We start from the raw sequence: 15,104 nt of genomic DNA on the forward strand, positions 1-15,104 counted from the left end.
AGGAAGCAACAGTTAGAACTGGACATGGAACAACAGACTGGTTCCAAATAGGAAAAGGAGTACGTCAAGGCTGTATATTGTCACTCTGCTTACTTAACTTATATGCAGAGTACATCATGAGAAACGCTGGGCTGGAAGAAGCACAAGCTGGAATCAAGACTGCCGAGAGAAATATCAATAACCTCAGATATGCAGATGACACCACCCTTATGGCAGAAAGTGAAGAGGAACTAAAAAGCCTCTTGATGAAAGTGAAAGAGGAGAGTGAAAAAGTTGGCTTAAAGTTCAACATTCAGAAAACGAAGATCATGGCATCTGGTCCCATCACTTCATGGGAAATAGATGGGGAAACAGTGTAAACAGTGTCAGACTTTATTTTTTGGGCTCCAAAATCACTGCAGATGGTGATTGCAGCCATGAAATTAAAAGACACTTACTCCTTGGAAGGAAAATTATGACCAACATAGATAGCATGTTGAAAAGCAGAGACATTACTTTGCCAACAAAGGTCTGTCTAGTCAAGGCTATGGTTCTTCCAGTGGTCATGTATAGATGTGAGAGTTGGACTGTGAAGAAAGCTGAGTGCCGAAGAATTGATGCTTTTGAACTGTGGTGTTGAAGAAGACTCTTGTGAGTCCCTTGGACTGCAAGGAGATCCAACCAGTCCATTCTGAAGGAGATCAGCCCTGGGATTTCTTTGGAAGGAATGATGCTAAAGCTGAAACTCCAGTACTCTGGCCACCTCATGCGAAGAGTTGACTCTTTGGAAAAGACTCTGATGCTGGGAGGGATTGGGGGCAGGAGGAGAAGGGGACGACAGAGGATGAGATGGCTGGATGGCATCACTGACTCGATGGACGTGAGTCTGAGTGAACTCCGGGAGTTGGTGATGGACAGGGAGGCCTGGTGTGCTACGATTCACGGAGTCGCAAAGAGTTGGACACGACTGAGCGACTGAACTGAGCTGAACATCTGTAAAATGGGCCTGTTTTGAAATGAGTTACTACATGTAAAGCACTTAAAGTCTACCATAATATTAAAGACTTAACAAATTTTTGCTCCTATTATTAACACGTTTTGTGTTTACTGGTTTCCAGAATAACATTTCTATTATCAAAAGCTGTCATTTTACTTTCCAAAAAGAGTATCTCATTTGCATTTGGAAGGTTAAAGAAGCCAAATTTGAACACAGAAATGCTTTTCCTTATATTCCATTTCAAAATTGAAGACGTTTGGGGGAGGGATGGATTAGGAGTTTATGATTAACAGATGCAAACTATTATATATAAAATGGATTAAAAAAAACTAGATCCTACTGTATAGTACAGGGAACGATATCCAATATCCTGTGACAAACCATATGAAAAAAGTATGAAAAAGAATACATATATATATATATATATGTGTGTGTGTGTGTGTATAACTGAATCAGTTTTCTGTATAGTAGAAATTAATACAACATTGTAAATCAACCATCATACTTCAGTAAAATAAATTTTTTAAGAAATTGAAGACATTTGATTTTGAGTTCATCAGCTGAATTTAAAGTCATCGAGAAATGCTCCCAAACATACTCATGAATTGTGATCTTCGTGGGGATTTCTGTCCAGAGCCGGGCATAGCGAACAGGCACCACGGACTCCTGGGGATCCCGGTCAACATGCATGTGGAGCATGAGGCGACAAAAAGATGCTCGGAGGTCAAAAGGCAGGCTCTCATCTGACATACATCGCAGGATCAAATCAACAGAGAGCTGTGTAGAAATCTGGTTTATGGCCAGATACTGGCGATCCAAGCACATTCTTGCAAAGAGATTTAGCTGGTACCTTAAAAATAGTAAATGTATTACATTATTTGTCTTATCTGGATAAAGTCTATGTATTAGTATCAATCCACATCTACTTTTATGTTTCTAATATTTCCAAGTGTATGTGATACTGGACATTGTGGTAGTGGGTTAAGTGATTGAATGGCACGTAGATGAGGTCACTTCTATGGCCATGCAGTTGCAATTTCTCTCACTTGTTCTAGCAACAAGTTTCTGGTAGAGACTGCCATCAGGCTCTAGGTTCTTGGTTTCCTAGGATTACAAATACACTAAGCCCAAAGGCTACGGATAACAGCTCTCGTGAAACCATCTCTTCTGCCTTGCCCAGGCTCACTCAGTTCCAGGCTCTCATGTCTACATTCCAAGTGCAGACTTACTCAGTCCCCAAATGATCAATGATTATTCAAGTGAGCAGTCCAAATGGCATCAGTACACTTTGACTCATCAGCCACCAAGATACAGAAAGTAGCCTTTGATTCTGTAGCTGTAGAGATCAGGGGACACAAGGAATTCTCTGTCTTTCTCAGATTTTGTGATTTAGGCCCAGTCTTGGTTTCTGCTTTGGGTTTCCATGCCTTAGACTCAAAAAACACCAACTCGGTTCTTGCTCTCACTATACAGACTACATCAACCACCACTGAAACTTCAACTACTATATGCCACCACTGAACTTTTACAACTATAGACACCAGTTTGTCCAAAGTCCTAGGTCTCTACATGACCATAAGCAGTATATACATAACTACTGGCTAACCTTCTCTGAGGCCACCTCTACAACCAAATCAGTTTCCCTGGCCCCAGTTCTATCTCCCTCTCAACTCAATTATCTGCACCCACACCAATCAACAAGAGGAAAAACTCCATTGCTGCACAACAGTTCCAAACTAGGAGAAAATGAGAAAATAACAAGTGATATATGTAGAAAACACAGATGTTTACATTTATTGTGAATATTTTAAATAATACTAAGTATTTCAGCTACCTTAGTTCTGATATAACTTCTTAAGTTTCTTCACATACATCTGACTTCACAGATTTACAGATTTCTGAGAATCACCTCTCAATATGTGAGACTGAGAATTATGGTTCTCCATGATACTTAACCTGTAATAGGTAAGGACTTCCAAATCAGCCTTGGTGCCCTCCTTTGCCTCCTGGGCAAGGTGCCTGATGGCTTTGCCATGAGGTTCCTTGTTGCTGTCAATCCAGTAGAGCCAAACTTCTTCCTCATCAATGTCATCTGAAAGGATGGCACTCTCCATGGGGTTGTCTCCTTGCATTGAGACCAGTCTTGAAATAAATAACACACACAAAAATCTATGAAAAAGTTCATTTGGAAACAAGACAAGGAACTGTCCTGCTTACAAATAATGAACATTAAAGGATGCCTCCATCATTTGGGCTTACTTGGTTTGAATGAGAATGTCTGCATTGCCTGGGCTCAACATAAATTTGCAGATGAGTTCTTGAGTTACGGGTATCGCGGTGGTATTAGACACACACAGATCTGATAAATAATCCAAAAACCTGACAAGAGAAAAAAAATTAAATTGAACATTAGCAAAAAGCATCTTATAAAATCACCACCCATAATATACTTTGGGATATAATGAAACTGTCTAGATATATTTTTAATATTATTTCCATGCAACAGTTTTCTAATGTGTTGCTTACCTACTGCATCATTAGAGACAAATTAAATGTCCAATTATTTGTATTTAGTACAAATCTTGTTTCCAAAAATGATATAAGCTTGCTTCTACTTATTTGCTGATATTCATCCCACAGCACTGTGACTTGTTATATGTACAGTATCAAAACAAAGCCAGATCAAAGTTAACGCTGTACTCAGTAAAACAGCCAGACAGCACATGAATTCGGTCTGGTCAAGTCAGAGGCCTAATTCTATCTTCTAACACTTATTTGCCATGCTAATTAAGAAGATTTTGTCAAGCTGCTTGACTTCTCTGCAATCATTTCTCCCAGATAAGGCAGCATGGTATAAGAGAAAGGCGACTTGCCATGGAGTCAGAAACCCTAACTTCTCTTTCTAGTTGGTTTGTAGGCTTCTATTTTCGCATCTCTAATATATGGATAATATTTCATGACCAGTGTACTTCAGGAGAATGTGCAAGGATTTAAATGAAACAGTGTATTAATATATATATGAACATATTCTAAAAAACTATGGTGAACTATAAAAACACAAGTTATCAGAGTGAAAATCAACCACATTTAAATACATTATCTATAAAGGGCTTTGATGTCCTATGAGATAATAACTCACGATGATACATAATTATCATAGCAATAAGTCCAACATTGTTTTGTCCATGAAAGACAATGTACAAAAGTTCTGAAAATACAGCAATAAGCCATAATCCCCACAAGAAAAGACTGCATGAACTACTTCAAACCTTGGCTCTCGATTTCTCCTGAGTAAACTAACAAATGTTTCTATTTCTTTTGCTGTAATGTGTTTCTCTAGTAGTTTTCTGTTGTTGTGCAACAAAGCTGTGATGGTATCTTCTGCCAAAATATCATAGCCAATCTGGGACTGCATGACACAGAAATTCTTAGCAATGTATTCCTGCAAAGGAGAAGGACTGTCAGAATGCGCTGCCAAACAGCTTAGAAATAACAGGTTCTATTAGGGTCAGCAACAATGATTAATTTATTCATAAGAGAAATGCACTAAAAATTATTGTCCAAAGAAAAGCAAATAAGTAATTCTTAAATAAATAGAATTTTTGAGGAAGGAATTGCCAATATATTAATATAGACCTAATTTTAATTATAACAGAAAATTACATGTCTAGAAGTAATTTTTAATATGGTACTTAACACAAATTAGAAAAAAATAAACCTAATTAAAATCACAATTTTTTATGACATGATAACTAAGTATCTCACAAGTATAACAGATGGCCCTCTTCAAACACTCACTAAAAGTCATAACCCAGGATTTTGGCATAATTACAGAAAGGAAAATGACCCTCTGACATTTTGTTCATGAAGCACGAGCTTCATACTGTTATATGAAGATCCCAGGTGAACCTAGGCTATTTCTTTTTTTTACACATACTACAATGATCTATTAAATCTTCTTTTTAAAATGATGATAAAATTACCTAGCACTTTTCATCTTTAAAAAAAATCAGTGAAAAAACTCACAAATAAAAAGGTAAACAGGAAAAAAAGTCCAGTAAGGTAATATGATTAATCACTTTATTGCTCACACCGATTCATCCAATAGATATTTCTGGAAGGCCATTCCAGCTGTATAGTATGGTTATATAAGAGGATGTGCTTGTTTTTAGCAAACACATGTTACAGAATTGAGAGCTAGGGGTATGGCAGTAAACAAGACAGACAAGCTCCCATGGAGCTCATGTCCTAGTGATAAAGGGCAGTCATCATTTTAGGTATTGATAAGTGAAATGAAACAAGCAGAAGCATGGGAAAAGCTGACAAATTTAGATGGGGTAGGTGCTGAAGAGGTTACATTTGACCTGGGATAGAAATGATGAAAATTATGAAATAATGGAAATGATTTTTTTTTTAAATGAGGCAATCATGGGGAGAGAAGTCATCGAAGCAATGGGAGTAGCAAGTGGAAGGTTCCGTGGTGGTGGAACCCAGTCTTCTGAGTTCTGTAATCACAGAGTGCCCGTTGCAGCAGGAAAGTCGTCAGTGAGGAGAAAACAAGAGCTGACATGGGAGGTGAGGTCCTGGAGAGCCATGTGAAACAGAAAGGTCCAATCTTAGAGCAAGAGAGAGCCACCGGGGCGTTTCCCCCATGTATGATTCTACCTGCTGCTTCTCCTTTCCACTAGCCTGCCTCTCTATTCCAAGCCACATCTCAGAACTGGTAAGCTTAACCTTCTCCACAGTCCAAAGTGTTCACTTCAGTTTCTTGGGGATTCTCCTTGGGCATGTTTTCTATGCTGGGAAAATTTACGGACTAGAATGTGTTCTTGACTTAAGTAAAACTTACTGATACTAAGAGAACATTTCATACAAAGATGGGCACAATAAAGGACAGAAAAGGTATGGACCTAACAGAAGCAGAAGATATTAAGAAGAGGTGGCAAGAACACACAGAAGAACTATACAAATAAAGATCTTCATGACCCAGATAACCATGATGGTGTGATCACTCACCTAGAACCAGACATCCTGGAATGTGAAGTCAAGTGGGTCTTAGCTAGTAGAGGTGATGGAATTACAGTTGAGCTATTTCAAATCCTAAAAGATGATGCACTCAATATGTCAGCAAATTTGGAAAACTCAGCAGTGGCCACAGGACTGGAAAAGATCAGTTTTCATTCCAATCCCAAACAAAAGCAATGCCAAAGAATGCTCAAACTACCGCACAATTGTACTCATCTCACACACTGGCAAAGTAATGCTCAAAATTCTTCAAGCCAGGCTTCAACAGTACGTGAACTGTGAACTTCCAGATATTCAAGCTGGATTTAGAAAAGGCAGAGCAACCAGAGATCAAATTGCCAATATCCACTGGTTCACAGAAAAAGCAAGAGAGTTCCAGAAAAAAACATCTACTTCTGCTTTACTGACTATGCCAAAGCCTTTGACTGTATGTATCACAACAAACGGTGGAAAATTCTTCAAGAGATGGGAATACCAGACCACCTGATGTACTCCCTGAGAAATCGGTATGCAGGTCAGGAAGCAACAGTTAGAACTGGACATGGAACAACAGACTGGTTCCAAATAGGAAAAGGAATACGTCAAGGCTATATATTGTCACCCTGCTTATTTAACTTACAAGCAGAGTACATCATGAGAAATTCTGGGCTGGAAGAAGCACAAGCTGGAATCAAGATTACCGGGAGAAATATCAACAACCTCAGATATGCAGATGACACCACCCTTATGGCAGAAAGTGAAAAAAAAAAAAAACTAAACTAAACTAAAGAACCTCTTGATGAAAGTGAAAGAGGAGAGTGAAAAGTTGGCTTAAAGTTCAACATTCAGAAAACTAAGATCATGGCATCTTTTCCCATCACTTCATGCCAAATAGATGGGAAACAGTGCAAACAGTGACAGACTTTATTTTGGGGGGCTCCAAAATCACTGCAGATGGTGACTGCAGCCATGAAATTAAAAGATGCTTACTCCTTGGAAGAAAAGTTATGAGCAACCTAAACAGCATATTAAAAAGCAGAGATTACTTTGCTGAGCACCAAAGAATTGATGCTTTTGAACTGTAGTATTGGAGAAGATTCTTGAGAGTCCCTTGCACTGCAAGGAGATCCAACCAGTCCATCCTAAAGGAAATCAGTCCTGAATATTCATTGGAAGGACTCATGTTAAAGCTGAAACTCCAATACTTTGGCCACCTGATGTGAAAAACTAACTCATTTGAAAAGATCTTGATGATGGGAAAGATTCAAGGTGGATGGAGGAAGGGATGACAGAGTTTGAGATGGTTGGATGGCATCACCAGCTCGATGAACATGAGTTTGAGTAAATTCCCGGAGTTGGTGATGGACAGGGAGGCCTGGTGTGCTGCAGTCTGTGGGGTCACAAAGACTCAGACACGACTGAGCGACTGAATTGAACTGATTCCCAAATAGCATCCAGCCTCCAGGTCAGACATCCTCAGCCCTCCACAGCTCAGCCCACATGCCTTTCCAGCTCACTCCCACAACCATCCTTCCAGATGGACTAAACTCATCACCAAAGTTTCCTGACTATGCACTCATCTCTCCAACTATGTAAGAGAAACATGGGACACTAACTTACCAAATGCTAATTAATTGAAAACAATTTTGTATTAAGCAGACATATATTACTGAGCCCACTGTATATTATATTATATTTTAAGACAAAAATGAGATGAAATTCTACATGAGTTGGCAACTTTAAGCTATATCCCTGGATACACCTGGGTTCCCTGTCCTCCATGGTTAGGTGTATCTTGCGATGAAACTGCCCTTCTAGGATCCATTATTCTCTTTTCAGAAATCTGTTCACTAAAATGCCAGTTCCCATACAATTTCTGAAAATGATTCTGGTTTTTTTTGTTTTTTTTTTTTAATGATTCTTATTGTATTCAAATGCTTCCTTCTCCAAGCACCCTTCCTGGGTTACCTGAGCTGAGCTCCTCTCTCTCCTGAATTCCCACAATACTGTCTTATCTCCCCTACCCACTCCATGACTCTGCCTTACATTTCAGATGCACATCATATTTTTTCCACCAGACAATGAACTCTTTAGCCTACACATGATGGGGTATGTCACGTGTTTCTAGAAATGCCAAGAAATGTCTCATTTCTCTTTACATAATATATCCAGCATGCCTCCTTCCCATCAGGAGCTAATACCATGCACACATGAGGACTCAGACATCTTCCCCCACCAATTCTAATTTTACAAGGAATAATAAATATGTATGTCATTTTAAATACATTTACAGGTCATTTTTGTGTGTTATAAAATATTTCAACTATAAAAGAAACGTTTTGGAACACACACAAATGACCAAGAGCATTTCACTGCAAAGAAGAATTTCCCATTCCTAATTTATATGTCTTGGAACTGTAACCAAACAACTTCGCCCATACTTTAGATGTTAAAAAGATAAAAAGGAGGGCCATCCTTGAACCTGATTTTTCCGGTAGTCCTGCTGCGAATGTCTCAGCACACGGTAGCACAGCCTCAGCATGTACTTATAGGGGGCATATCTTTGATCCCCCAGATCTTCCAGTCTCAACATTGAGCCTTCTCCTGCTTTCTCCTTAAAGGGTGCTTTAAGAATCCCAAATACCTATTAAGAAAACAACAACAACTATGACTTATTCTGATGAATGGAGGTGCATGTTTAGAATTTTTTAATTTTTTTATAACAAAAAATGTTGACTCAAAAAGGCTTTTGTAATATTTGAGTAGAATTAGTGGAGAAGGCAATGGCACCCCACTCCAGTACTCTTGCCTGGAAAATCCCAGGTACGGAGGAGCCTGGTAGGCTGTAGTCCATGGGGTCACTAAGAGTTGGGCACAACTGAGCGACTTCACTTTCACTTTTCACTTTCACACACTGGAGAAGGAAACGGCAACCTACTCCAGTGTTCTTGCCTGGAGAATCCCAGGGATGGGGGAGCCTGGTGGGCTGCCGTCTATGGGGTCGCACAGAGTCGGACACGACTGAAGCGACTTAGCAGCAGCAGCAGCAGTGTAAAGTAAAAAAATGAAAGATTTTTGGGGGGATATAAGACCAACATATTAAGGGACAGAAAAATACTGCTAAAAATATTCCCTAAATTAAATGACAAAACAATATTTAAATAAAATGCTTCATTTTGTTTAGAAATTCTATTTTATTAAAATAAAAAATATTTGGGAAGTGTTCAACTTCCCTAATAAGTCAGACAGAAAAAGAAAAAAATCATATGATATCACTTATATGCAGAACCTAAAAAAAATTATACAAGTGAATTTATTTTCAAAACAGAAACAGACTCACAAACTAGAAAATGAACTATGGTTACCTGGTGGAAGGTGGGAGGGAGGGCTAAATTGGGGGTTTGGAACTGACACGTACATACTGCTATATTTAAAGTAACCAATAAGGACTTAACGTAAATAAATAAATATTTGGTTAAAAATAATAAAATTTTAAAGATTTTAAGTTTTACCAAGTTACATGAACATATTCAGATGCACTAAAATATAGTTTGACTTCAATGGGCTTTGAAGTCAAACAACTACTTCTGTTATTCCCTATACATTTCTAAAATCAAAACACTATAAGGAAAATCAAAACACTATAAGGAAATTTACTTTTCATCTAAAACTGACTACCTCCAAATATTGCTTTTAAACCTCTTAGTAAAAGAATTAACTTATTATTTGTATACATAAAGATGTGACCAAATCAATGAATGTATCAGCATTCAAAACAAATAAGGAGCCATATGGGCACCTGGTGATACCCAGTGACTCAGATTCTTCTTGTAAGAAAATTAGCAGTTGGGAAGTATTTAAAAAGCATTGAGGAGCGTGACTCTTTTTAGGCAAGAAGACAGCAGGTAGGATCACCTGGAGATGAACTGGCAGGATGAGTAAATTATTTATAAAAGAGCACCTAGGCAAAGACATGAGGAGTCATACAAGAAAGCAGAATTATCCTCTGTAGTCCATGAAATAAAATATGAATTAAAGTTTCTTCAATAATTCTATATTCACTAAACTGTGAATTTTCTATTTATTATACTGAAGTAAAATATTTGACATATATTGGTTGAAATAATAAATCATTCAAGGTTCTAAAAGTCCTTGAAATCAAATGTTTTATACAAAAGAAATGCTAATGTTAGAAAAGACTTTGTCTCATTAGATTTGCAACCTTTATTTTATTTGAGAAAACTGTTGATTTTATATATTCTGACAATCAGCTACAGAATATTAACTGATAATGTCTACTATTTTCCTTTCCCAACTCTACAATAGCAGGTATATTAATAACATAAATTTTATTTTTTAAGGATCTTCCTACAGTCCACAGTTAAGGCAGAAGCCCATTACTTATATAGCAATTAACAGAATAAAAAGAATGCACGAAGGTAGGCATGTCCAAACGTGCATAGTATTAGGGAGTAAATTAATTTGCCGGCACATGATGAACAACTTCAGGAAGACATAGCATAGGAGCATTTCTAGACTTCCAGGGAAAAAACTAGAATACTGTAAAGAGCACTTGTGACTAATGAATAGACTGCCCTACTTTTTGAGGGGAAAATGGGGGAAGAGGAGGAAGCAGATGGAAATGGCAGCTTCCAAGCTCCCCTGGAAATTCTACTTAGAACATTATTACAGCATGTTTTCTGGAAACAGTTTGACCATGTAGGTTTTTCAGAGGTCTGTGGCAGGCCGTCTCCAAGATAGCTCTCAGTGAACCCTGCCTCCTGGAATTACTCTCTTATGGAATCCTGTCTTATTGACTGTGAGTTGTAATTATTGGCTCACTTCTAACTAAGAGAACAAGGTAGAAATGATGAGATATTAGAATTTCTAAGATGAGGTTACAAAAAGACTATGACCTCCACCTGGAGGCCCTCTCTTCTTCTGTCTTGGATCCCTCACTTCTAAGGAACACAACCTGCCTGGTCTTGAGGCAGCCCTGTGGAGAGGCCCAAGTGAGTGAGCTGAGTAATAAATCCTCCCCTGTTTGAGCCTCGAGATGACCACAACCCAGCCAAGACCTTGACTGCAGCCTGTGAAACACCATGAGCAAGAACTGCCCACCTAAACCACCCCCAGATTCCTAGTCCACAGAAAACCTAAGTATCTGCTGGCTTTTGACACTAAGTTTAGGGGTAATTTGTTATACATCAATAGGTAACTAATACAAGAACTTTCCTGATACTATAATTCAAAAGATAAAATATGCAAAGTCACCTGTGCCAATATGTTCTGTTCCCTCATTAACTTCTGACGTTCTCGGTTTGGCTTGGTGATAAGCACGTCTAGAACGTCTTGTCCGTTGTTAGGTACATCAGCAACAAAGAAGATAAGGTCTTCCAGTAACTTGGTTACAAACCTATCATAAAAAGAAAGGGAAATATTATGGTGTGCTTAATCTTGGAAATATTTGTAAATAAGCACTAAAACATTAAAAAGTAAAAGTATTTTATAATAAAAATCATTTAATGAAATAACTAATACAGTAAATATTTACTTAAATTAGCTGCTGAGTCACTTCAGTCGTGTCCGACTCTGTGCGACCCCATAGATGGCAGCCCACCAGGCTCCCCGGTCTCTGGGATTCTCCAGGCAAGAACACTGCAGTGGGTTGCCATTTCCTTCTCCAATGCATGAAAGTGAAAAGTGAAAGTCAAGTCGCTCAGTCATGTCCGACTCTTGGCGACTCCATGGACTGCAGCCCACCAGGCTCCTCCATCCATGGGATTTTCCAGGCAAGAGTACTGGAGTGGGGTGCCATTGCCTTTTCCCATTTACTTAAATCTTTGCAAAGAGCATCCCTTCTTCAGTTCCACCAACCCCTACTCCTACCTCCAACTCTAATCAAGTATTTGCAAAGACAATTATGAAAAAAAACCCCATGAGTCCCAAAATCAGAGGTGTTGAGAGGATAACACCCATCAGCAGATGCTTTTTCATGACTGACTCACAAAGAAGGGTATTTTGGCTTTATGAGAGAACAGCTAAACTAAATTCTTAAACTCAAATTTGTTCTTTTTTATTATCAACTCAACTACATTTTCTAATCTTTACCACATTACAATTTCTCTCTGTACAGAATAGGAAAAACTTAAATGACCTGCAAAGAGAGACAAGAGCAAGCCATCATATCTCTAAATTGTTCTGAAAGTATTAACTGATCTATACAAATCATAGCACCCTAAAATCATACACTAATGTTTACCTTTAATTCTACATTTTGGCTATTTTTTTTAACTATTACTTGAACATTAGTGGCATCTGGCACCTTCCTCCCTTAGCTTTCTTCTTCCTCCTTCCTGCGGTTTATCATTTCCTGTGTGACTCTTTTTTGTAAAATTCATACAGGCACTACACCACCAGGGAACTGCATCATATATGAATTTTTTAATACTACAAAAACTATCCAACAAATATTTAAGTAAACTTTATCCAAGAAGATGTCATATAGATGCATGATGGAATGCTACTCAGACAGAAAAGAATGAAATAGTATCATCTGCCACAACATGGATGGACCTAGAGATTACCATTACTAAGTGAAGTTCAAGTCCGACAGAAAAAGACAAATACCATATGATATCATTTGTATGTGGAATCTAAAATATGACACAAATGAATTTATTTACAATGTTTTAACATTTAACAGAAACACAGACATGGAAAACAAACTTATGGTTACAAAAACAGGCACAGGGTGGGGGAGGAATAAATTAGGAGTTTGAGATTAGCAGATAAAAACTACCATATATAAAACAGATAAACAACAAAGTCCTACTGAAAAACACAGGGAACCATATTCAACATTCTATAATAAACCATAATGAAAACGAATATATTTATATATAACTGAATCACTTTACACTAGAATCTAACACAACATTGTAAATCAACTATATTTCAATAAATAAGCTTTATCCATATACATCAGCATAATTATTCACTGTTATTAGAATGATCAATCAAGATCACATCAACAAAAGAACTACAATTTAAGAGATTCAGTGACTCTAGAAAAGTGCGGAATGTATTCCGTTATGAAGCACCTTGATCTTACCTCCAGATTCAACTCTTGCAAGGGAGTGGAGCCAAGTGGATAAACCTATAATCCAGAATTTAGCCACCACATCCAAATTCAGCGCACCTCCAAAGTTCATAAACTTACTCCAAATTCCAGAGATATGTTTTCTTGTGTGCCTATTTTAAATTTTAACCCCATCTGTTTCTTTTCGACAAAATGTCTTAGGAATAGGATTCACTGACATAGCTTCTAGGGGCACCCACAGAAATGTAAAACATGATTTCTACACATCAAAATGTGGTGTGAATTTCTTTCGAAATTGTGACTCAACATCTTCTAAATTATTCTGTTGTCCTTAACAGCAATAATAAAATATTTATTTTGAGCTCAGACTTCTTCAGCAAACTAAAATTGAGTTGAGCTTCAAGGGCTCAATTTACAAGTCCAGTCCAAGCATAAATATATCGCATTTTCTTTTTAGAAGTATTGGGTTTGTTTTTTTTTTCTCTTGCTGTTTAGAGGATATTGTATTCAGATGTTTAGTTATTTAAGAAAGTGCAACTCTGGGAGCAACTACAAATGCCTCTGCTTCAAACTCTTCCAGATGGCTTACAAATGAATGATGGTGGAGATGCAGATGTAGAGAATGATCTTGTGGACACAGCAGGGGAAGGAGAGGGTAGGACACATGGAGAAAGTAGCTTTGACATATATACACTACCATATGTAAAACGGATAGAGTGGGTAGTTGCTCCATAACACAGGGAGCCCTGCCTGGTGCTCTGGGATGACCTAGAGGGGAAGGATGGGGGGCTGGGAGGGAGGCTCACGAGGAAGGGGGATATATACACACATATATAGTTATGACCGATTCTCAATGTTGTACAGCAGAGACCAACACAATATTGTAAAGCAATTATCTTCCAATTAAAAATAAATTAAAAACTGGTGATAGCTAATGGAATGATGATGAAGAAAATTAACAGTCTTGACTGAGAATGACTATACATTAACCTTATTTGCAGAGCCCACCTCCCCTAATGATGAGGCAATGATAGTCAAGAAAATGAGTCTTCTCTTTTGACCTCCAAAACTGTTGAAACCTTATTTTTGTCTTTTCACCTCAAGCATCCCATCTGTGGCAAATAAAACTGATTTTTTCAGTTTAGACCAAATTACAATTCTGTACTGGGAGGTGAAAGTGAAGTCGCTCAGTTGTGTCCGACTCTTTGTGACCCCATGGACTGCAGCCTACCAGGCTCCTCCGTCCATGGGATTTTCCAGGCAAGAGTACTGGAGTGGGTTGCCATTTCCTTCTCCAGGAGATCTTCCCAACCCAGGAATTGAAACCAGGTCTTCTGCATTGTAGGCAAACGCAGGTCCTTTAATCACTCAAACTTATTAATTTCCTTTTATTAAAAACTTTTTGTGTGAATTTTATCATATGCACCCATGATAAACAAAATATATATTTAAAAAAGACATACCTAAAAAAACAACAAAAACCAGGAACGAAATAAGAAGCACAGTGATGAGCAAGGATAATATTCAGTACTGGCAAGACAACGGGGACCGAAAGCATATGGCAGGGAACTAAACTAAAGACACAAAAGCAGAGACTAAAGCAAGGTGTCTCCATCTCTTAAAGGAACCCTACACGTATTGTGACCCCTGTTCCAGTCCCGGCTGTGCAGTGCGTGAGTGATAGGAGGAAAGAGAGGAAGCACACAGACAGGACTGGACTCAACCACCTGCAATCTCCATGGCCAAAGCCTCAAATTACCGGGGGACACAAATTCTCAGCCCTCAGTATCAGATCGGGCTCTGGACTTGTTGAGATGAGCAAGGTGGAAGCAACCATAAAACTAATAAAGAAGATGAGAGAATGCAGAGAGAGAATAAGAAAAATATTTCCACTCAAGAAGAACCTGCATATTTAAATTTCAAAGCACAAGAGAAAAACTGACATTAAGAAAGCCATCCATCATACTGAAAAACCAGGAGGCACTTCATCACCAAAAAAATGCAAGTAACAGTACAATTTCA

General features: G+C 38.2%; 1 protein-coding gene across 1 annotated transcript in view; it reads right to left on the reverse strand.

Annotated features, from left to right (window-relative positions):
- ITPR2 (inositol 1,4,5-trisphosphate receptor type 2) overlaps nucleotides 1–15,104 on the reverse strand; it is a 589,478-nt gene that overhangs the window by 392,308 nt on the left and 182,066 nt on the right. Inside the window, exons 14-19 of the mRNA XM_027541575.1 lie at nucleotides 11,255–11,396; nucleotides 8,463–8,624; nucleotides 4,246–4,418; nucleotides 3,236–3,355; nucleotides 2,933–3,118; nucleotides 1,575–1,826 (exon numbers count right to left, since the gene is read on the reverse strand). Of these exons, the coding sequence (XP_027397376.1) occupies nucleotides 1,575–1,826; nucleotides 2,933–3,118; nucleotides 3,236–3,355; nucleotides 4,246–4,418; nucleotides 8,463–8,624; nucleotides 11,255–11,396 (1,035 nt within the window). The remainder of the gene's footprint in view (nucleotides 1–1,574; nucleotides 1,827–2,932; nucleotides 3,119–3,235; nucleotides 3,356–4,245; nucleotides 4,419–8,462; nucleotides 8,625–11,254; nucleotides 11,397–15,104) is intronic.

Source organism: Bos indicus x Bos taurus, chromosome 5 (assembly GCF_003369695.1).
Source record: "Bos indicus x Bos taurus breed Angus x Brahman F1 hybrid chromosome 5, Bos_hybrid_MaternalHap_v2.0, whole genome shotgun sequence".
NCBI lineage: Eukaryota > Metazoa > Chordata > Mammalia > Artiodactyla > Bovidae > Bos > Bos indicus x Bos taurus.